The following is a 23,207-nucleotide window of genomic DNA, read 5'->3' as shown; positions in this document are numbered from 1 at the left end:
CACTATACAGTTGTTGAATGGCTCAATCAATGTATAAACTTCAAAGAAGTATGGCCAATGATGAATGTGGGCCCAGTCCCAGAGAGAACATAAATTATGGCCGTGACCCACCTGCATGGCCCAGCAGCCTGGACCGCAAGGCTCCTTGCTCCTCCCAGTAGCTCCGCCCCTTGGGTCCAGCCCCTCCCTGCTGAATCGTGGGGCGGGGCATAGAGGTCGCATGACGTGACAGCAGCCGGTCGCTGATTGGGTTTCCAGGCGTGCTGGCTAGGAAAGAGGCCGAGTCCGCGTGCGCTGATTGGCTGGCGGGAAGCGGCTGGACGGGCGGCGGCGGCGGCGCGGGGGCGGGCGCTGGTAGGGATGGGACTGGGCTGGGGCGGGAGGGCGGTAGCTGCGGGTAGGATGGGTCCTCGCTGCCGGCTTCGCTGAGACTCGCTCGCGTGGACTGCCTGCGGCGGGCCCGCAGTGGCCGCGGCGGCATGAAGGGCGCTCTGGGGAGTCCTGTGGCCGCGGCCGCTGCAGGCGCCGCGATGCAGGAGAGTTTCGGCTGCGTCGTGGCCAACCGCTTCCACCAGCTGCTAGACGACGAGTCAGACCCGTTCGACATCCTGCGCGAGGCCGAGCGCCGACGCCAGCAGCAGCTGCAGCGCAAGCGGCGCGACGAAGCGGCGGGGGCGGCGGCTGGGGCCGGCAACCGCGTCGGCAGGAGCCCGGCTGGGGCCTCGGGCCACAGACCCGGCGCGGGCGGCGGCCGGAGGGAGTCTCAGAAGGAGCGCAAGAGCCTCCCGGCCCCCGGCGCGCAGCAGCCAGACAGCCCAGGGGGCGGCCCTCAGCCGCCTGGTACGCGCGCTCCGCCCGGCACCTAGATGCCCCAGGGTGGGCGCGGTGGGCGGGAGGGGAAGGAGAATGGGGTCATGGAGGTCACCTCTCCTCAGCAGCCCCACGACCTCCTACTACGGGACTGGGATCACTGGAATCTGTTCCAGAAAGGGGAGGGGGCTCTGGGAAGAGTTGGCTGGAGTTGAGGGTCCCTGTGGCCGAGGAGGGTGGGAAAAGAGGACGGGGCGTGGGGTGTCACGCCCCTTCTGGCCTTTCCCAGTCCCTTCTGGGGGCGAAGGAGAGTGCAGGCTTGGAGTAGGGGGTTTCAGAACGCTGAAACTGAGCCTTTACAAGTTGGGCAAAGTTGAGAGAGATTTCTGGGTTGGTGTGTGGGGGCGAACACTGAGGTCGCTGACCCGGGGCTCTCAGATCTAGAACTAGCAGGGACCTTCTCCATCCTCCAGCCCAACCTCCGCAAGATTCGCGTCGGGGGGCAAAAAGTATTGTGGTGGGAAGGAGGGAGGGGAGCGCCTTTTAGGGAGAATGGAGGAGGGTGCACCCGGACCCTGGGGATGGCGGCGGGAGCCCGGGGTGTGTGAAGGATCGCCGGGGTGAGGGGCTGGGGCATCTGTGATGGAGGGAAGTCCTGGGTGACCTCGGGGGCGGGCTGTGACGTCAGGGCCGCGAGCAGAATGCGGCGGGGGTGGACGCGGGGTCCCCGGCGCCTTCCAAGCTCTGGTGCCTTCACCCATCCATCCGCCTTACGGAGCTTCCAGCAGTCATCCCGCACGGGTTTTCAATATAGCAGGCAGCATTGATGGGTTGTGTAACTTGTCATTAACTCAATCTGCTTTAAGAAAAGCGTTTTAAATTAACCTTTTCAACAAGAATATTCAAAGTTCCCCACTCCCTGCTTAGCCAGAACGGCAAGTGCAAAGCTTGTTGTACTACTGTCCGCATCTAGGGACGGAGGGTGCTTAAGAGTCGTTTCTCACCTGAACTGCATCAGTGGCAAAGCCTCCAAGTTTCCACCTGTGTTTCCTCTGTTTTTCAAAGATAAGACAGTGATCCTAAGGTTTCCGTAAAAAATGTTAAGATGTATAATTTGACCACTCCAGCCAATGTTTGGCAGTGTATTCAACTTGGCTTTACTGGCTTGGTCCTTGCTTGATAAAAATTGTGCAGCCCAGCCCTGAGAGAATAACACCTGATTTGAGTGTTGGGGCTTTGACTCCTGCAACTAGGTAATGTTTACCTTTATCTGTGGAAAGTTCAATCCAGCATTATCTCTTGAAAATCAGAAAATTAAGTCACTATAATAAAAATATTGAAAATTATTTTAAATGCTATTGGATATCCCAAGACTCCTTGGTAGGCCAGTACAGTTATAAGCCTATTTAAACAGTGAGTGAGACTTGAGATATTTTGTACATTTTTCATTATGTTCTATCTTTTCTTTTAAATTTAGATAAATATAGTAATAATAGAATTGGGAAAGGCTAAGCTTTGTTTTTTAACAAGTGAAAATATGTACTTTAGTGTGAAACAATTTAGTTTTCTATGTCAATGTATTGCTTTTTAACCTTTTTACTATTAAAAATGTGCATTTTTGTTATAAAAATTTTAAACAATTCAAAAGTGTATGAAGTATAGTGAAAATCCTGTATTTTTCTTACTTTTAACACCTTGCATTTACATACATAAATGCACAGAGCTACTTCTTTTTTTCTAAATTTACATGATATAAACTGGGTTGCAACCTGCATTTAGCGTTATGATCTAGTACAGTTATAACTTGCTAAACTAATAAACTTAGCACTGTAGTCTAGTACATTTATAACTTTTTTTCTGTCAATTGTTTATGATCCAAGTGATCTGGCTTTTGAGATCTATATTAAAGAATTTAGTTAGTTTTGTAGTTAAAATGGAAATTTTATAATTCTAGTTCTTTTTCAAGTATGTTATTTCAGGAGCAAACAGCTCATTAATTTCCGTTTATGTAGTTACTGTGCTAAATTTATCTGTAATGGGTGTTAGAGAACTACTCTCTCAAGGTTTTGTAGCCCTAATTGATATGGACTGTACTTTTCTAACACTCAAAAATTTTAATTTAGTTAGAATATTATAAATGAATGCTTAGTGTAGACAAGAATCAAAGTCAAAACAAGTTTGACATATAACGGAAACATTAATCTCAAAAGGATGTGGAAATCATAAGATTTTCCCATAGAAATAGGGTTTTAATGGCCTTCACTATTTAACAATATACATAGACCCTTGGATGAGCCTTGCTCAAAAAAATTCGTTCTTGAAGTCTTCAGAGGCTGTTTCAGCTTTGCTTTTCCTGGCCTTTCAGAACTAATCTCTGAGTCAAAGCTCAAATTTATTTGGGGGAAATCTCACTGTAAATTTTATTGTATTCTGTCCTTTCATGTGGGCTTGGGGTTACATCAGTGATGAGACTGCATATGCCAGCCTTTTATTGGAAAGGGCTAGTAAAATTCAGTGTTTGCATATCCACTTGGAGCCGCTGATCTAGCACAGAAAAACTAGGTTCAGTTGCATTCTTGATCCCTTAGTAGTAAATTGTGGGAAAAACTGGACCCGTATTATCTTTGTTTTTTGGATTTTGGGAGGAAAAGGAAATGTTTGCAGGGTATTGATAATTATTCTAATAAGTTGCCAGTTATATTTAATGGTTTTCAACTTATACACAGAAGCTTTGGAAGAAGCTTTAGTATAAAGTATGCAGCAAATGTCATTTAAAATTTTGAATGATGAATTCCAAATTTAATTGATACAATTTTAAAAATAACCTTGAAAGCAGAAAGAAGGTGGGAATAAGCTAAGTAATTCTGTAGTTGAGTGGAGATATTTAGTTTTTTTTTTAATTACAGGTTATGAATAGGAAATTTGAAACTATTAAAATAACTTTTTACGTTGAGGGAAAAGTATTGAAAAGTATTGTTACTGTTGATGTTCTTGCTGTTATGTCATGGTCTATTATAGTTTTCAACTTGTTAGATAGTTAACTTTCACAATAACATTTTCTACCTTACATATTAAATGCCTCTTCCAAATTTGATCTCTCTTAATAACGTGTGTGTGCTCGGATCTGGCATTGCATACTCCTGGGCAATTGGGCACCAGTGTCAGTCTCTGTTTCTGCAATAAAAGCATAATGCTCTGTTTATGATAACATCTTTCCTATATCCTAAACATGTCACAAGCTCAGACTGTGGCTTCAGGAAGCAAATCAGACTTAAGCATTTCCTAGGTTATGGGACATTAACTTAAGATTGAACTTAGATCTGTTGTGCAATATTTCACATTTCAAAAAAATACTTTGTTAGCTAACAAGTAATAAATTGCACAGTTTTGTGTTAGTGGTGTCACGACATGATTTTTGCTTTAAAATGATATTAGTAATGTATTGGAACTATGTTAATATTTACATGTGCCTAGTTTATAAATATTAGATAGAAAATATTAAGTGGGAAAATAGGAGAATACATGTAAACATATTTCTTAAGAGTCACAAGTATCTGCCTAAGTAGAAGAGGAACCCAGTAGTTTAAAAAAATACCCATTAATTCAAGTACATTTAACATTTTTATAGCCATACAATAAATGTGGAGGGTGACATACCAAGAAAAATCTAAAATTTTCTACTAAAATGAAAATTGTACATAATGTTTGAGATGGAGACCTATTAAATGTATACAAAGAAAAGATAAACACATTTTGGAAGATAATTTAAGAAGTAACAAAGTTCTTCACAATATATTCACCAAATATTAGTTGCCTTAAGACATAGACCCTGCTGAAAATTTTTAAAGCTTAAAAACCGAGAGGAGTAAAAAGAGAACAGAGAAGGCTCCTCAGTGCTGGCCTCTCCATGGACGGGAGATGCCCCTTCAAGTGCTGGCCAGCCCTTGCATGAGTTGGCAAATACCAGCTTGGCCTCATATTTGAGAAGTGTGATCATAAATGTATAAATCCCATCAAAGAGCAGGAAAATCTGTTTTCAAATGAGAAAGATACGATGGTACAAGCTATTTAAAAATGAAAACTTTATTAGCCAATGAATGATAAACTATAGATGGGATTCTAAAAATATGTTCTGAAATACAGGGTATTTATCTTTTAACTTTCTGGAAGGAACTTAGCTACCATGTTTTGATGAAGCTGCTCTTGTGAAATGTAGTTGATAATATATCTCAGTGGCTATCACAGAGTCATTGTAAAATATCTGTAAGTTAGTTGGTATAGTTTATCTTATCATACTTTCTAGGACATAAGGGATTCAATGGTAATGTCAAAGTTTTATTAAAAGACTCTGGGCAGTAGTAGTATCAGCAACCTTTTTTCTTCTCTGAACTTTTCCAAACTTCCCAAATTTTCCTATGACATTGATTTCTAGAAAAGTAAAATTTAAAAGTACCTGTAATAACGTGCTGCTGCAGACCTTGTGTTCTAGCTCTCCCCTTTGATTTCTCCCTGTCAGGCCAGAAACGAACTTCCAGAAGAGGGGAGCAGCAAGGATGGAGTGAGAGCCGGGGGACGGAGGTGACGCTTGATAGAGCAGAGCGGAGATCCTACAGGGAATATCGACCCTATGAGACGGAGAGGCAGGCAGACTTTACACCTGAGAAGTTTACAGATGAAAAGTAAGTACTGCAGACCTCGGCCTGAAGGGTTGGGGAACCAGAAGGATTTTCAGAGGACTACTAGCCTTTGCAACCTTTTTGTGGTGCCAGTCCTGGGAATATTTTGCCAATTTCAGTACCAAATTTCAGTACCAAATCATACTACCTTAGGTAACACGTGAAGCACCTTCCATTTATCTCATAGATGGCCTTAAGTCTTGGTTCAGGAAATCATTACACAATGAAAAATGGATTACTTATTGGTAACTATGAAAAGCATTCTTACAACAAACTATCTAGGAGTATGCTAAACTGATTAAATTTTCCTTTGAAATTTAGGCCAGAGATATAATTATGTTCTTGATTTAGCAGTACTAATTTGGGCTACTAATGAATTTAAACAAATTCCTAGCCCCATGTCAGGTCAATAGGTTATCATGATGAAATTGGACAAAAAAACTGATAAAATATGTGACACCAGTTTAAGGCTCCCATGCCTTCTCTAGAAAGTGCTCTGACCTGGAAGATGATCTCAGGCTGGTGCAGCCTGACACCCTTCTGAGTAATGTGGCAGCATGTGGGCTATCATGCCCACCTATACACAGGAAGCAGTTCTTAGTGTCTTATGCTTGGCACTAACAAGATGGATGCTTGCTGCCTCAAGTTTTTAATTATTAAACCTACATAGCACTGGGTTTAGATTAAAACAAAATAACTTGTGAATCACATTTAAAGGAAAAGAAAGTTAAAAAGGCTAAAAGAGACTAGAATAGTGTACAGTTTAATGTCAAGGGAGCCATTATTCCCAAAGTCTTTCAACTTCTTGACTACCTATTCCACTACACATTCAAAACAGAGATGGTATATCTGCCACCATGTTAGAGGATGAGGGCTAGAGAAAGGCTTGATTCTGCTTTTTTGGGTGATTAGTTCAAATTTGCTATGTAACAGTCGCAGTCTGCTTGCTTACAGAAAGCCTTCTGGATCAGAGCTGCTTATTTTGGGAAGCATTTGTGTATTTTTTTCCTTCACTGCAGGGATTTATTCTGTAGAAATACGGAAATTATAACTCATGTTTCCAGCTTTTTTAGTAGCAAAATTATGAGTTTTTTTAAAAAGGATAAGTCTTTATATGTTACCATGAAAAAAACTGCCTATTAAGGGATGCCTATTTTGGATACAGGAAGTTTTAAGAATTATATAAGGAATTCTCATATACCCTCATCCAGATTCTCCAATAACATTTTACCATATTTGCTTTATCATACCCCTCCCTCACTCTCTCCTTCTCTTTCTCCTCTCTCTCTCTCTCTCTCTCTCACACACACACACACACACCTCTTTTTTCCTTGGCATTTGAGAGTAAGGTGCAGGAATGTCTCTTTATCCCTAAATACTTTAAATATATTTCCTAAAAACATGGTACAATTATCAAACTCATTAACATTGATAAAATACTATTATCTAATTCTCTAAATTATGTAATCTACAGACTACTCAAATTGCACCAATTGTCCTAATAGTATCCTTCTAGCAGAAGAAAAACAATTTTGGTTCAGGATCCAGTCCAGGAATGTGCATTGCATTTAGTCTTCTTTAATTTAAAACAGCTCTTTAGGGCTTCCCTGGTGGCGCAGTGGTTGAGAGTCCGCCTGCCAATGCAGGGGACACGGGTTCGTGCCCCGGTCAGGGAAGATCCCACATGCCGCGGGGCGGCTGGGCCCGTGAGCCATGGCCGCTGAGCCTGCGTGTCCGGAGCCTGCGCTCCGCAATGGGAGAGGCCACAGCAGTGAGAAGTCCGCATATCGCAAAAGTAAAATACAATAAAAAAAATAATAATAATAAAATAAAACAGCTCTTTAGTCTTTTATTTATGGATTTGACCTTTTTTAAGAGAGTATGGACCAGTTATTTTGTAGAACAGCCCAGAATTTGAGTTTGCCTGCTCAAATTCTTAATGTTCACCAACCTGTTAAAAAAGAGGGTAAGCTACATGTAAAAGAATGAAATTAGAACACTACCTAACACCATACACAAAAATAAACTCCAAATGGATTAAAGACCTAAATGTAAGACTAGACGCTATAAAACTCTTAGAGGAAAACAGAGGAAAAACACTCTTTGACATAAACCACAGCAAGGAAAACAGAGGAAAAACACTCTTTGACATAAACCACAGCAAGATCTTTTTTGACCCACCTCCTAGAGTAATGGAAATAAAAACAAAAATAAACAAATGGGACTTAGTTAAACTTCAAAGCTTTTGCACAGCCAAGGAAACCATAAACAAGATGAAAAGACAACCCTCAGAATGGGAGAAAATATTTGCAAATGAAACAACAAAGGATTAATCTCCAAAATATACAAACAGTTCATGGAGCTCAATATCAAAAAAACAAACAATCCAATTAAAAAATGGCCGGAAGACCTAAATAGACATTTCATCAAGGAAGACATACAGATGGCCAAGAGGCACATGAAAAGATGCTCAACATAACTAATTACTAGAGAAATGCAGATCAAAACTACAATGAAGTATCACCTCATGTGGTCAGAATGGCTATTATCAAAAAATCTAGAAACAATAAATACTGCAAAATGTGTGGTGAAAAGGGAACCCTCCTGCACTGTTGGCGGGAATGTAAATTGATACCACCACTATGGAAAACAGTATGGAGGATCCTTAAAAAACTAAAAATAGAACTACCGTATGACCCAGCAATCCCACTACTCGGCATATACCCTGAGAAAACCATAATTCAAAAAGAGACATGGGGCTTCCCTGGTGGCGCAGTGGTTGAGAGTCCGCCTGCCAATGCAGGGGACGTGGGTTCGTGCCCCGGTCCGGGAAGATCCCACATGCCGCGGAGCGGCTGGGCCCGTGAGCCATGGCCACTGAGCCTGTGCATCTGGAGCCTGTGCTCCACAACGGGAGAGACCACAACAGTGAGAGGCCCACGTACCGCAAAAAAAAAAAAAGGAGACGTACCACAATGTTCATTGCAGCACTATTTACAATAGCCAGGACATAGAGGCAACCTTCGACAGATGAATGGATAAAGATATGGCACACATATAAATGGAATATTACTCAGCCATACAAAGAAACGAAATTGAGTTATTTGTAGTGAGGTGGATGGACCTAGAGTCTGTCATACAGAGTGAAGTAAGTCAGAAAGAGAAAAACAAATACCATATTCTAACGCATATGTATGGAATCTAAAAAAAAAAAATGGTACTGACAAACCTAGTTGCAGGTCAGGAATAAAGATATAGACATAGAGAACAGACTTGAGGACATGGGGTGGGAGGGGGAAGCTGGGCAAAGTGAGAGTAGCATCGACATATGTACACTACCGAATGTGAAATAGTTAACTAGTGGGAAGCAGCAGCATAGCACAGGGAGATCAGCTCAGTGCTTTGTGATGACCTAGAGGGGTGAGATAGGGAGGGTGGGAGGGAGGCCCAAGCGGGAGGGGATACGGGGCCATATGTATACATATGGCTGATTCACTTTGTTGTACAACAGAAACTAACACAGTACTGTGAAGCAATTATACTCCAATAAAGATCTATTAAAAAATAATATATTTTATAAGAAGGGGATTATAAAGAAGCAATTGAGCATATATTTAATTGGGGGTGGGGTAAACCTGTGGGATAAAGAAAAATGATTTAAGGGATTAAAATAGACTAGAACACACAGGGTTATTTTTAGGGTCATTTTCAGTTACTATTATATTATTAATGAATTTGTTATTTTATCAGTATCTGATCTAGATTTCATGTAAATTTAGACCCGATTTTGACTATTGGCATTATTTTCCATACAGAGTTTTATGCTTCATTTCTTCTCAGTTTTTAGGTAGACTTCTTTTATGGCCCTGTCCAACTTCCTGGTTAAGAACTTACTGTTACTTTTCATTTGTCATTGTTTTAGAACTCTGCTTTAGATATTTACTGTAATGTGGAATCAGATTCTATAACAGTCTCTATTTAAAATTTTGGTTTTGGTCCGGGGAGGTGGGAGACAGAAAAGCCAGCTTGGAGAACTGATTTAGGATGATGTTTCTTGAAAGACACTGGCATAAAGTTAATGACTGGCGCTTCTGTATTTCTTTATCTTTTTGAGTAAGGAGAATTGTGATTTTTGTATCTTTTTATCGGTGATTGTATAGTAGCTTTTTTTTTTTTTTTTTTTTTTTTTGCTGTTCGCGGGCCTCTCACTCTTGTGGCCTCTCCTGTTGCGGAGAGCAGGCTCCGGACACGCAGGCTCAGCGGCCATGGCTCACGGGCCCAGCCACTCCGCGGCATGTGAGATCTTCCCGGATGGGGGCACGAACCTGCGTCCCCTGCATCGGCAGGTGGACTCCCAACCACTGCGCCACCAGGGAAGCCCTGTATAGTAGCTTTTTAATGTAACATTTTAAGCCTGTTTCAGTAGACTGGAACACACCTCTAGTTCTGGTGTTTGAGCCACTAATGTCACTAGATTTCAATAAGTAATTTGTTGCTTTAAATGTTTTTAAAAGCCTTGACAAATTAAAAAGTATAATTTCTTATTAAACTAGGATTTAACAATGAAAAAGATGAGGCCCTTCCTGCAGAAGCTTTGAGTCTGGTGGAGGAGAGACAAGTCCTCATAAAAAGTGACAGTGACCAGATGTTAGCAGAGAATGGATGTGAGGAGAAGTGGGCGGTCAGACCCTGGATCCAGTGGGTGTGGCAGGGGAAGAGTGAGAAAAGGTAGATTCTTGGCTTGGACACTTCCATGTTGTGAGTTAGGGACTGTAGTAGGAGCAAGGGGTCAGTGTTGGTCATGTATCTTCAGGGCCATGGGGTAACATAGGGGGATGTCCAGGAAGTAACTGGCTTTGTGGCCTGAAATCAGAGAGACCCCCAAATGAGAGACACAGGGTCACATGAAGGGGCCATGTAGCATTAGCATAGGGACGAGGACGATGTGTACAGGAGGTAGGGAGTCAGAAATGTTGGTGCTCTTAAGGACAAATGGGTAGGTATCCAGAAGATGGGATATCCAAGACATGTTCCATGAAAAAGGCAAGGTGTAGAACCTTTCCCTATATGTGACTCTGCAGTGTCTGCCTCTGAGAAGTGGAATTGTGTGGCCAAGAAGCAAGAGGAGTACCTTGTGAATGTTTGGGTATTACCTATTTCAAAAATCATTTTATAAGGATGAGCAGGGAAAGAGAAGCCAGAAAGGGCAGAGGAAAATTAGTGGTTGGTAGTGTCAAATGATGCATAAGGGTCAGATGACCTAGAGACAAAAGTTGCTATTGGATTTAACAACAAAGACGTCATCTTCAGCTATCTTCCTCATCTGTGGGCACTAGTTGTAATTAAATGACTGTACGTTAAGGGCTCAGAACAGTGTTAGAGATAGTATGTGCTCAGTAAATTTAACTATTATTTTTTTTATTCAAGATACACGATTCTTTCCAATATACTGTAGCCATAATGTCCTTCTAGAATTTTTTTTTAATCAAAAAAAGCCTTAGCTCTTTAATCCAATTCACCGCTTTTTATTATACTCATCTCTTCCAAGACCGGTTGACAGGTTTGATCGAGAAAGACCACTGAGAGGACGTGGATGCCCAAGAGGGGGCATGCGAAGCAGAGGCAGAGGTGGTCCTGGGAACAGAGCTTTTGACGGTTTTGACCAGAGAGGGAAACGAGAATTTGAGAGATACAGTGGGAATGATAAAATGTAAGTTTCATTGTAAATGCTATTTTCCCTTTAAGATCTTGGTGTGAATCTGTTGTGTGTTAATATTTAGTTGACTTTATATTAGTATGCAGTTATTCCTAAGGGAGCTGATCCTGGGACAGTTTTTATAATCAGCTTTTCTGATTTGGAGATTGACTGGACACCAGCTTCCAGTTTAAGGGAATATTCTTTCTTTTTCTAGAGCAATCAGAACTGAAGACAACATGGGTGGATATGGAGTTCGCACCTGGGGATCAGGTAAAGATACCAGGTATGGTGCAAATGTGTACCTTCTGTGAACCTACAATTAAGTGGAAATATCTGGATCTTTATTTGCCTGTCTTGAAAATTATGTCCTCTATGTTATGCTTGCCATGTCTTTATAGTTGTGTGCTTTACATAGCGATTGTTTTGTTCACTTTGTTTCATGAGATAACTTTTTAAAACAGTTTTGCTATGTTGCAGTTAGATTTGAAACTGCTTTCAAAATTCTTTTATTTTATCTTATTTTAGCCAAGCAAATTGTATATTTGCTGACACCCCAAGCACATGGCACTGTATATTTGCATATGCCTCAGAATGCTTTTTAAATTCCTAGATATTCTGTACTTTATTTTTCTGTGACCTTCCAAAGTTTTTGTATACATTGCATCTTTTTTTTTTTTAATAAGTTTATTTATTTATTTTTGGCTGCTTTGGGTCTTTGTTGCTGCGCGCAGGCTTTTTCCTAGTTGTGGTGAGCGGGGGCTACTCTTTGTTGCAGTGCACGGGCTTTTCATTGTGGCTTCTCTTGTTGCGAAGCATGGGCTCTAGACGCACGGGCTTCAGTAGTTGTGGCACACAGGCTCAGTAGTTATGGCTCGCGGGCTCTAGAGCACAGGCTCAGTCGTTGTGGCACACGGGCTTTGTTGCTTCGCAGCATGTGGGATCTTCCTGGACCAGGGATCGAACCCGTGTCCCCTGCATTGGCAGGCGGATTCTTAACCACTGCACCACCAAGGAAGTCCCTGCATCTTGATTTTATAAAATCATTTGCAGATCAAAACTCAATGACAAGTTTCACCTGAGGTTCAAATTTGACATTTCTCAGGCTTTATGATATCTCAGATCTGTGCCAGTTTTGCTACTTAGGGGAGGTACTTGGTTCTGCTATTTCTGTCATTTCAGGGCTGCAGGGAAGTACGAGGAATGGGTTGCTCCAGGATGTGTTGCAGGGAAGGCTTTACACAAGTTTGAAGGCTTGAGGGGATCCAGACTTCCACTTTTTTTCTTTTGAAGAATATAAGCTCTTTACATAAACTTATTTTTCTTTTTATCCTTTAAAACAAATGTACAAAATAAGGTCAAATGTAAGATTAAATTTACTACCATTGCACATCTGTGTTGTCCTTGAAAAGAAACTTGTTGAATGTTCGTCAATCTAGGGTTCTATAGAATCTCAAATACAGACCTTTTCATTTTGTTTTATTTTACTGTAATAGTATATTTTTAAAAAGTAATATAGGCACTTTCTGCATCATCTGATTTACTAGCTTATTTAATACTACCACCCCATTTCAGTTTGCATTTGAGTTTAAAATCATTTTGGCTCCAAGTGATTACTTACTCTAAGAGGTAATTATTGACCTTGGAACATGAAGAAGTGACCACATGTGCTCCTGGCAGATGGTATGTCCCAATGTTAAAATGAAACGTGCCCTATGGCACTCATTTTGGATTGGTTTGTGAGTTATAAAGTCAAAGCTCTTAGGTGGTAATAATGTGTAATTGAAAGTTTTTTTGTAGAATAAGACTTTAATTTCTTATTTAATACATTGAGATTTTGATTTGCCACCATGGTGTAGTGCAGCTGAGTTATGATTAATGAGAAAACAGCAGAGGTGAGCCTAACAATAAATGATGTGTTCGTGGCTGACAAGGGCAAGTGCTGCACCGTGCATTGGAGGTGTGAGGGTTTTGCTGTAGTTTGGTATTCCTGTTTGAAGACATTGACAGTATAATTAGATCTAAGGACAAAATACTTTCAAAATGGTGTGACTGAGCCATTTCCATTGTTACTGGTTTTCTTCAAGAGTTTGACTGTTAGTACCTGTGCTGAAAGTAGAATTTTCTCCATTTGAAATAATTTTAAAAGTGTAATATCAGGTATTATTTTCTTGTTACTAACTGGAATAGACACCCACAAATGCAGTTTTTAATAATACTGCCTTCCAACTTTTATTGTGAAGAGCCAAGACAGTTTTATGTAGTAATCAAGCAACACTGGGTTAAATCTGTTCACTGTCATAAATTTGGTTAAGATGAAGTCTGATTGAATTTGAACTAGTTTAAACACCTTGAGGTGTTTAAAATTTTTTGTAACCATACCTGTGCAAACAGGCATTTTCTACATTAGTATAACTGAAGTCAAAATGTAGACATGGGCCCTGGAGCTTTATCTTTCTTCTAATAAATCCAACATTTGTGATTTACTTTCAACAAAATAATAAAATTTGCCAAAATAAATTGTTGCTAATCTTGAGACTTACTTGTTTTGTAGTTTTCATCATATGGTTCTATAAGCTATGGTTCTATTGAGCTATAAGCACAAAATTAGTTTTATGTTTATTCATAAAATAACTTAGGTCAATACAGGAGGGAGGTCTGTGATTTTTCTTCTAAGTTGATTGACAGGTTTAAGAATTGCTGGGGGCCTCCCTGGTGGCGCAGTGGTTGAGAGTCCGCCTGCCGATGCAGGGGATACGGGTTCGTGCCCCGGTCTGGGAGGATCCCATATGCCGCGGAGCGGCTGGGCCCGTGAGCCATGGCCGCTGAGCCTGTGCGTCCGGAGCCTGTGCTCCGCAACGGGAGAGGCCACAACAGTGAGAGGCCCGCGTACAGCAAAAAAAAAAAAAAAAAAAAAGAATTGCTGGTCTCTGTTTTGTGTTCTGCTTCTTTTTTCTTCCCCTATATCGTTATAGCCCTTTTATGATTTTTAATTGTTGAAAGCTATGAACTGTCAGTGAATCCATGTCTTTATCCCCTTGGTTTATGACATGGCCAAGGGAATAAAGAGAAAGTTGGAGTAATACAGCACTGCCACTGCTGCGAGACTCCTGGATGCTAAAAACTCCCATGACCCACGAGGGTCACACTGATGTGTAGAGGCTGCTTTTGTTAAAGGACTTCTGCCAGGCAGAGCAGCAGGGATGTCCTTCCAAACAGGGAGAACATTTGATTTAGGACCTTTTTTTTTTTTTTTGCGGTACGCGGGCCTCTCACTGTTGTGGCCTCCCCCGTTGCGGAGCACAGGCTCCGGATGCGCAGGCCCAGCGGCCATGGCTCACGGGCCCAGCTGCTCCGCGGCATATGGGATCCTCCCAGACCGGGGCACGAAGCCGTATCCCCTGCATCGGCAGGCGGACTCTCAACCACTGCGCCACCAGGGAGGCCCTGATTTAGGACCTTTTTAAAAGTAAAAATTATTTATTCAAATTTTGTGTTGGAAAACTGAGTTTTTTTTAAAGTTGATAACAATGGCTTTGAGTTGAGAATTAAAATACTTTTAATGTAAAAACTCTGTCCTTTTATTATAGTTCAATTTATGTTTATTAAAAAAAACACCTGATTTTATGAAGATTTTTCCTGAACTGGGAATGAAAAAGTGCTGGGTTCTGAACGTACAATGTAAAATATTTCTATTATATTGACCAATCTTAGCATTTTCCTGAGAATGAAATTTCTTTTGCTGGTACTTTTTTAAAAGTAATGTTCAGATAGGATTAATATCAACATAAAAAAATTAAGCTTATGTATTTAAAATTCAAAGTGTTTTTCACTGTGCTGTAATTTCTAATCTGTAGATTATGTATTTAGATGTGATGGTATGTAAATTGATGTTTCAAAGCCTTATTTTTCTGATATGGTTATCACCAGCTTGTTTGTAATCCTACACATTCCTTTTTGTGGAATGTTTCCACTTTCTTGCCATTTTCTAAAGTTTGAAATGGCATATTCTTATCTATTTTAAGTCATTTAACACTTACAGGTTGAAAATGTTTATGGCCCCTGTTAATATTTGGAATTTCCTAGGATAATAAGAGTTTTGAATAATTGTTCTTGTGCTTTACAATCTGTTTTTAATTTTAGGCCATTCATGGAAACTTGTATTTCTCAAAGTACTTTTCACACTTTTGGAAATAATTTATATGGATTAGCAATTAAGAGCATTTTTCTTCCTCTTTTTTATTTTGATGTGGATTACCTGTATGTACATATTAATTCCTTGAGGGATGTTTACTTAAGAAAAAGGGCATTGGAATGTGTTTTTTTCTGTCTTGAATATGTAAGGGCATTGATGTAAACAGATTTGTGTGACTAGAGTGGTTCTTGCTGCTTTGCAGTGACATGGACCCAACTGCCCCCATGGAAGAGACCACAGTGGTGGAGGAGTCCCTGGGCCCCCTGGAGGAGGAATCTCCAGCCAAGTGGGTATTTCATTCATTTTCCCCATTGGGTTGTTGGTCTTTTTCTTAAAGATTTATAAGAGGTCTTCATAGAATAGGAAGCTCAGCCTTTCGTCATATCACAGAGGGTTATCTTCTTAATGTGTTAATGAATAATCAAACTAATTAATAGTTCAGATCATCTAATGCATGATTATTAATGATAATTAATGGGTTGAATTCAAGTATTCTGTCCTGTGCCTACAACTTATTTTCTATAAGCAGCCTGTACTGTGACTAGTCTCTCTCTCCTCAGGACCCCTATCTTTTGTCCCTTCATTCTCTCCCGGTCCCTCCTTCCTCTTTTCTTCATGGAGCTTAGTTCCCTGGTCCATCTGTAGCACCCTTGCCAAGGCTTTAAACTCCCTTGCCCCTTGGGTCTATGAGTACCTTGCTAGCAAATGCACCCACCTCCTGGACAACCAGTAGCCATCTGCCTTCTTTCTGCCTGCATCCACAGGCTGAGCACTGCAAGATACTCAACAGGGCTGATGGGAACCCCTGTAAATTCCCGATCACCACATTCTGAAATGAGCCCTCAACACTGCCCAGCAATGCCCATTTCTTGGATTTGCTCTTTTCCCCACCCACTACAATGACTGGTTCAGTCCTTCTTGTCCCCTCAAGAGCCCTGACATTGCCCCCCACTTTCCCCTTCTTCCATCCTTCTGACACCCATACCTCCTCTTTCATTTTCTGGGTACAACTTGGCCTCCTTTGTCACAGAGAAATTACACCACTCTCAAAGGTGCAAACCTGCCTGCACCTGCCTCCTGTGCTTCCCTTGTGGTAAAATAGAGGCACCATCCCTCCACCAGCCTCTCCAGCGTTTGGATCCCATTTCCTACTGACTTCAGAGAAATCTCACTATCAGTTAGCTCCTTCATTTTTAGGCATACTCACTTCCTTCCTCCCAACTCTGGTCTTCTTATCAACATTTTATCTGCACTCAGTCCCTCCTGTTTTAAGCCTCTAGTTGCCCCTACATTCACATTCAGCTGCCTTTTTCGGGGTTATGTGCATTCTTTCTTCATTTCCTCCCCTTCACTTCATCCTCACTTCACTCCAGGTCTGGTTTTGACCTCATTGCCCTTCTGAAACAGTCACCACATGTCTCCAGACCTAACAGATGTTTCGGTCTGCATCTTTCTTGACCTCTCAGGACATTTGACTTTACAGGCATACCTCAGAGATATTGTGGGTTTGATTCCAGACCACCTCAATAAAGCGAATATCACAATAAAGTGAGTCACATGATTTTTTTGGTTTCCCAGTGCATATAAAAGTTATGTTTAGACTATACTGTAGTCTATTAAGTGTGCAATAGCATTATGTCTAAAAAAAACAGTATACATACCTTAATTTAAAAATACTTTATGGCTAAAAGATACTAACCTTTTTAACATATTTATCATCTCAGCCTTCAATGAGTCATAATCTTTTTGCTGGTGGTGGATCTTGCCTTGATGATGGCTGCTGACTGATGAGGGTGGTGGTTGCTAAAGGTTGGGGTGACTGTGCAGTTTCTTAAAATAAGACAGCAATGAAGTTTGCCATATTGACTGACTCTTCCTTTCATTTGAACACTTAGAGGCCATTATAGGGTTATTAATTGGCCTAATGTCAATACTGTTGTGTCTCAGGGAATAGGGAGGCCCCAGAAGAGGGACAGAGATGGGAAGGCCAGTTAGTGGAGCAGTCAGAACACATACAACACTTATTGATTATGTTCACTGTCTTATGTGGGTGCAGTTTGTGGCACCCCAAAACAATTACAATAGTAACATCTTTGTATCATTGGTCACAGATCACCATGACAAATATAATAATAATGAAAAAGTTTGAAATATTTTGAGAATTACCAAAATGTGACACAGAGACGTCAAGTGAGCAAATGCTGTTGGGAAAATGGTGCTGCTAGACTTGCCCAACACAGGGCTGCCACAGATATTCAATATGTTAAAAAGGCAGAATCTGTGAAGTGCAATACAACAAGGTATGCCTGTGTTGATTTCCTCTTAACCACAACCTCCCATTGGTTTCTGCATTCTTCTGGCTTGCTTTCTGCTGCTCAGTTCCTCCTTTACAGACTCATCCTTGTCTTTCCGCTCTTTTAAAATGTTAAGCTCTTCAGGGCTCTGCCTTAGGCCCTCTTCTCTGTGTCTAGTGTCTCTTTATAGGGTCTCACGCACTCCTGCAGCTTGAATTGTCACTTATCCCCTGACTCCAGAATATATACCTCTGGCTCCAACCTTCAACATGGACTCCATGCCCATGTGTCCATCTGCCTCCTAGACACCTCCCCGTGGGCATCCCAAATGCACCTCATGCTCAGTGTGGCCAGGACTGAGGTCCACAAGCCCCCAACCTCATTAGGTGTTCCTGTTTTGCGGAATGGCATTGCCATTCATCCAGTTGCACAAACCAGAAACCTAGGAGTCATTCTTGAGATTTCCTTCTTCTTGACCCACTGTCTCCCCAAAATCCAATCTGTCACCATGCCCTGAGAATTTATACCCGTTTATATATACCATCTCCACTCACCATCATAGTCTCTGCTACTGCTATCTGCTCTCTCACCAGAGCTCCTAATGGGGCTCCTTGCATTCTCACATTCTACCAACACACCCGTTTCACACCAAAGTGGCTTTCACGCTGCCATTCTGATCATCATGCCCCCACCCCTCGAGTAAGACCCTCCCCCTGGTGGCGTCCTGTCCTTTTTCTGTCCCTTGCCCTGACCTGCACAGTCCTGCATGGTCTGGCCCATGAAGAGCCCTCAAGTTCAACCACTCCTGTGCCTTCTCCAGGTTCACCATGTGGCCCTTATTTCATGTTCCCAAGCTCCTTTCTCCAGCTCCTATGCCACACCTGCCAAAGAGCTTTTGCAAGTGCTGTTTTCTTGTTTTTCTGTACCTCTCCTCCACACTCCCTTCACCCTTCACCTATTTATTTAACTCTTACTCATCCTTCAGCTGCGAAGAGGCAATGCTTAAGAGCAGAGACTCTGAGCCAGTGTTCTGGGTTCAAATCCCAGCTCTGCCATTTACTAGTTTGGCTAAGTTATTTAATCTTTCTGTGCCTCAGTTCTCTTCATCTGTAAAATGGGAATAATAATAACACCTACGTCAGAAGGCTGTTATAAGGATTGGTTGGGTGTGCATGTGTTTCATGTAGAGTGGGGCCTGGCATGTAGTCAGTGCTGTATAAATACCTACTATTATTATTGTTACTTATTACAAGAGTAAAGTGCTATGACTGATGATTGTGAAAGCTGTTACTTTACTATTCAAAACAACTAAGTAATGTATTTAATTAAAGAAATAGATTAATAGTTAATATGAATATTTAGACAGTAAGTTAACTAAGAAAATAGATCAACAGTGTATATGAATGTTAAGAAGTGAGTTAACTAGATACCTTCAGGAAAAATTGGACCCTTTTTGAGCCAGTAAACCACTTATACAAATTCAGGTAATATAAAGCAGAATAATAGGGGGCAAATTATAGCATAATTGTAACCTTTATAATTGATTGAGGTACTCTAGCATTCATAATATTAGACAAAATAATTCTTTCAATTAATCAGTTATTTTGAAAGACAAAATAATACTTAATGATTTTGTTGGCAGTCTCATTGTCTGCAGTATCCTAGTGGAGCTAGTCAGCAAATCTCTCTCCCTTTGCTGAACATGCTGGACAGTGAGCATCCAGTTAAAATTGCAGGAGCTGCAGTGCACCGCAGTCTAGTGACCGACCACACTGAGAAATTCTTGTTTCTGCACTGCCTTGTCAAATTTTAAAATTATTACTAACATTTCTAGTAATACAATTATAGTTTTTTATAATTTCAAAATTAGGCTTGTATATGCATTCTAGGATGGAGATGCTCTCTGATCTTGGCTTTGTCGGGATATTGATCTAACACCCAAGCTTTCAGCATTCAGCCAGAATGTATATTTAGTGCAACTCTTGGTTTAGAACTTCTTGGTAGGTGAATTTAATGTACCCTTGCTTATTTTCAAACCTGCAACCCAAAGTACATACATTTTCCTCAAATTGGACACATTTTGTCGACAGTTATATGTGCTATGCCCTTCCTTCCTTCTTCGTTTCATTACAGAAGTATTACATGTTTCTTGTCATGTGGTATTCTAATGTCCAAGAATACCTGTTTTGCTTTAAGAGTAAGTCTAACATTTACTGAGCATTTCTTGTGTGCCAGGAACTGTTCTAAATGAGTCTATGGCTTAACTCATTTAACACTTTGCTGCCTGTGAAGGAGAAGGTACTGTTCCTATACTAATGCTGAGACATACAGGTTAAACAACTTGTAGTAAGTGTCAGAGCCAGAATTTGAACCAGGTATTGTGGCACAAACATTCATGTTCTTAACTGTACTGAGTGGTAGGAATGGTTAAAAGTGCCATTTAGACTAACTTGCTATTAAGAACTGCAAATGGGAGAAGGTGGTTCTGTAAGCAGGGGAAGAGCTGCCAGGATCACTGAGGATTTCCCTATTAAGTAACATGGATCAACAACTCCCTTGCATCCTTAAAAATTTAAAACTCTATGAAAAGAGAATGGTGAGGAAACATTATTAAAAAATATCTGCAATGAATTATTTTGTACTTTGTTTCCAAGGGTATTTGCTTAGATAATGAAGATTGTTATGTACTGAGTCTTCTTAAAGCAGGACCACAGCTCTTTAAAATTCTTATTGCAAATTTATGAGGAGCTCAAAGTTTATCATGAAATTCACTTCCCTTTCAGTACTTTATTTTTATCTTTTATTACTTTTTTGGCTGCGTAGGGTCTTAGTTGTGGCACGCGGGATCTTTCATTGCGGCACGTGGTCTCTTCGTTGCAGCGCTCAGACTTCTCTCTGAGGCACTCGGGTTTTCTCTCTAGTTGTGGCACACGGGCTTCAGGGCGCATGGGCTCTGTAGTTGTGGCGCACGGGTTCCAGAGTGTGTGGGCTCTGTAGTTTGTGGCACACAGGCTCTCTCCTTGAGGTGCACGAGCTTAGTAGTTGTGGTGCACGGGCTTAGTTGCCCTGTGGCATGTGGGATCTTAGTTCCCTGACCAGGGATCAAACCCACATCCCCTGCATTGGAAGGCGGATTCTTTACCACTGGACCACCAGGGAAGTCACCCTTTCAGTACTTTGGAAGGAAGTAGGAGATATTATTTACATGTTAGGTTAGATCCACTTGCCACAGTTAAGTATTCAGTGAGTAAAGTTTTATTTCTAGAACCCACTTTCCTTGATTCACTGCATATTTTCATTCAGGTGAAAAAGTATTGCCTGAATGGAAGTTTGGACATTTGAATTGATGATTTGTATGCTTCCTCTGTCCATATCTTAACTATCTTCCATCTAAGCATTTTTTCTGCCATCTTATTCCCTAAATAGCACAGAGGTTAAATGCGGGCTTTGGAGGTAGAATGAATGGATATGAAATTTGGCTCTTTCATTTATTTGTTAGTTGTATAACCTGTCTCCTTGATTTTCTTACCTGTAAAATGGAGCTGTTAATTTTAACTAACTTGTGGCATTAATTATCATGAGCAAATTAATGTAAAGCACTTTGAATAGCATCTGGCACCTAGTAAACATACAGTAAATATTAGCATTATTATCCCGTTTATTTCTACATAAGGATAACTGTTGTTAAAACAGTTCTATTTCGGGCCTCCCTGGTGGCGCAGTGGTTGAGAGTCCGCCTGCCGATGCAGGGGATACGGGTTCGTGCCCCGGTCTGGGAGGATCCCATATGCCGCGGAGCGGCTGGGCCCGTGAGCCATGGCCGCTGAGCCTGTGCGTCCGGAGCCTGTGCTCCGCAACGGGAGAGGCCACAACAGTGAGAGGCCCGCGTACAGCAAAAAAAAAAAAAAAAAAAAAAAAAAAAAAAACAGTTCTATTTCTTCTGTAATTTTACCCATTTAGAAACAAAATGTATAATTATCAAATCTGCATACAGCATTGTTCACATTACAAGTCATAGATTTGATGACTTATACCTATAAGCAGTTTTGATGGAAAATTCTCTCCAAAAGTTTTTTTATCATATTGGGTGGGCCAAAAGTTCCATTTGGGTTCTTCTGTAAGGTGGCTCTAGTAGCACTTAGTTGTCTTTAACTTCATTGGAAACAATTTGGTTACATTGTATGTGACAGCTGTCATATCAGCATGCATTTAAAAAAGACATAAAAATTGGTAAATTTTTGTGTAGCCATTTTAATATTGAAGATGGAAGAAAAAAAGCAACATTTTCGGCATATTATGCTTTATTATTTCAAGAAAGGTAAAAATGGAACTGAAATGCACAAAAAGGTTTGTGCAGTGTATGGAGAAGGTGCTGTGACTGATCAAATGTGTCAAAAGTGGTTTGCAAAGTTTCGTGCTGGAGATTTCTCACTGGACGAAGCTCCACAGTTCGGTAGACCAGTTGAAGTTGATAACGATCAAATCAAAACAATAATTGAGAGCAATCAATGTTATGCCACGTGGGAGATAGCCGACATACTTAAAGTATCCAAATCAAACGTTGAAAATCATTTGCACCAGCTTGGTTATGTGAATCACTTTGATGTTTGGATTCCACATAAGTGAGAAAAACCTTCTTGACCCTATTTCTGCATGCGATTCTCTACTGAAATGTAATGAAAACACTGTTTTTAAAACAAATTGTTGGGGACTTCCCTGGTGGCACAGTGGTTAAGAACCCACCTGCCAATGTAGGGGACGTGGGTTCAAGCCCTGGTCTGGGAAGATCCCACATGCCGTGGAGCAACCAAGCCAGTGTGCCACAACTACTGAGCCTGTGCTCTAGAGCCCGCAAGCCACAACTACTGCAGCCCGCGTGCCTAGAGCCTGTGCTCCGCAGCAAGAGAAGCCACCGTAATGAGAAGCCCGCACACTGCAATGAAGAGTAGCCCCCGCTCGCTGCAACTAGAGAAAGCCTGCACCCAGCAGCAACGAAGACCCAACGCAGCCAAAAATAAATTAATTAATTTAAAAAAAATTGTGACAGGCGATGAAAAATGAATACTGTACAGCAATGTGGAATGGAAGAGATCATGGGGCATGCAAAATGAACTACCACCAACCACCAATGGCCGGTCTTCATCGAAAGAAGGTGATGTTGTGTATATGGTGGGGTCGGGAGTCCTCTATTATGAACTCCTTCCAGAAAACCAAACGATTAATTCCAACAAATACTGCTCCCAATTAGACCAACTGAAAGCTGCACTCAGTGAAAAGCATCCAGAATTAGTCAACAGAAAATGCATAATCTTCCCATCAGGATAACGCAAGACCACATGTTTCTTTGATGACCAGGCAAAAACTGTTGCAGCTTGTCTGGGAAATTCTGATTCATCTGCTGTATTCACCAGACATTGCACCTTCGCATTTCCATTTATTTTGGTCTTTACAAAATTCTCTTAATGGAAAAAAATTCAATTCCCTGGAAGACTATAAAAGGCACCTGAACAGTTCTTTGTGCAAAAAGATAAAAAGTT

The 23,207-nt window shown here is 41.1% G+C and overlaps 1 protein-coding gene across 1 annotated transcript in view; it reads left to right on the top strand.

The window, feature by feature from the left end:
* Positions 1 to 369: 369 nt before the first annotated feature.
* HABP4 (hyaluronan binding protein 4) overlaps positions 370 to 23,207 on the top strand; it is a 42,498-nt gene continuing 19,660 nt past the window's right edge. Inside the window, exons 1-5 of the mRNA XM_082611158.1 lie at positions 370 to 840; positions 5,327 to 5,489; positions 11,035 to 11,196; positions 11,399 to 11,467; positions 15,579 to 15,662. Of these exons, the coding sequence (XP_082467284.1) occupies positions 480 to 840; positions 5,327 to 5,489; positions 11,035 to 11,196; positions 11,399 to 11,467; positions 15,579 to 15,662 (839 nt within the window). The 5' untranslated portion in view covers positions 370 to 479. The remainder of the gene's footprint in view (positions 841 to 5,326; positions 5,490 to 11,034; positions 11,197 to 11,398; positions 11,468 to 15,578; positions 15,663 to 23,207) is intronic.

This window comes from Mesoplodon mirus (genome assembly GCF_964341445.2).
Source record: "Mesoplodon mirus genome assembly, chromosome: 1".
In the NCBI taxonomy this organism is placed as follows: Eukaryota; Metazoa; Chordata; class Mammalia; order Artiodactyla; family Ziphiidae; genus Mesoplodon; species Mesoplodon mirus.
Note: the sequence above shows the minus strand (reverse complement) of the source record. Positions and strands in the feature narration are given on the sequence as shown.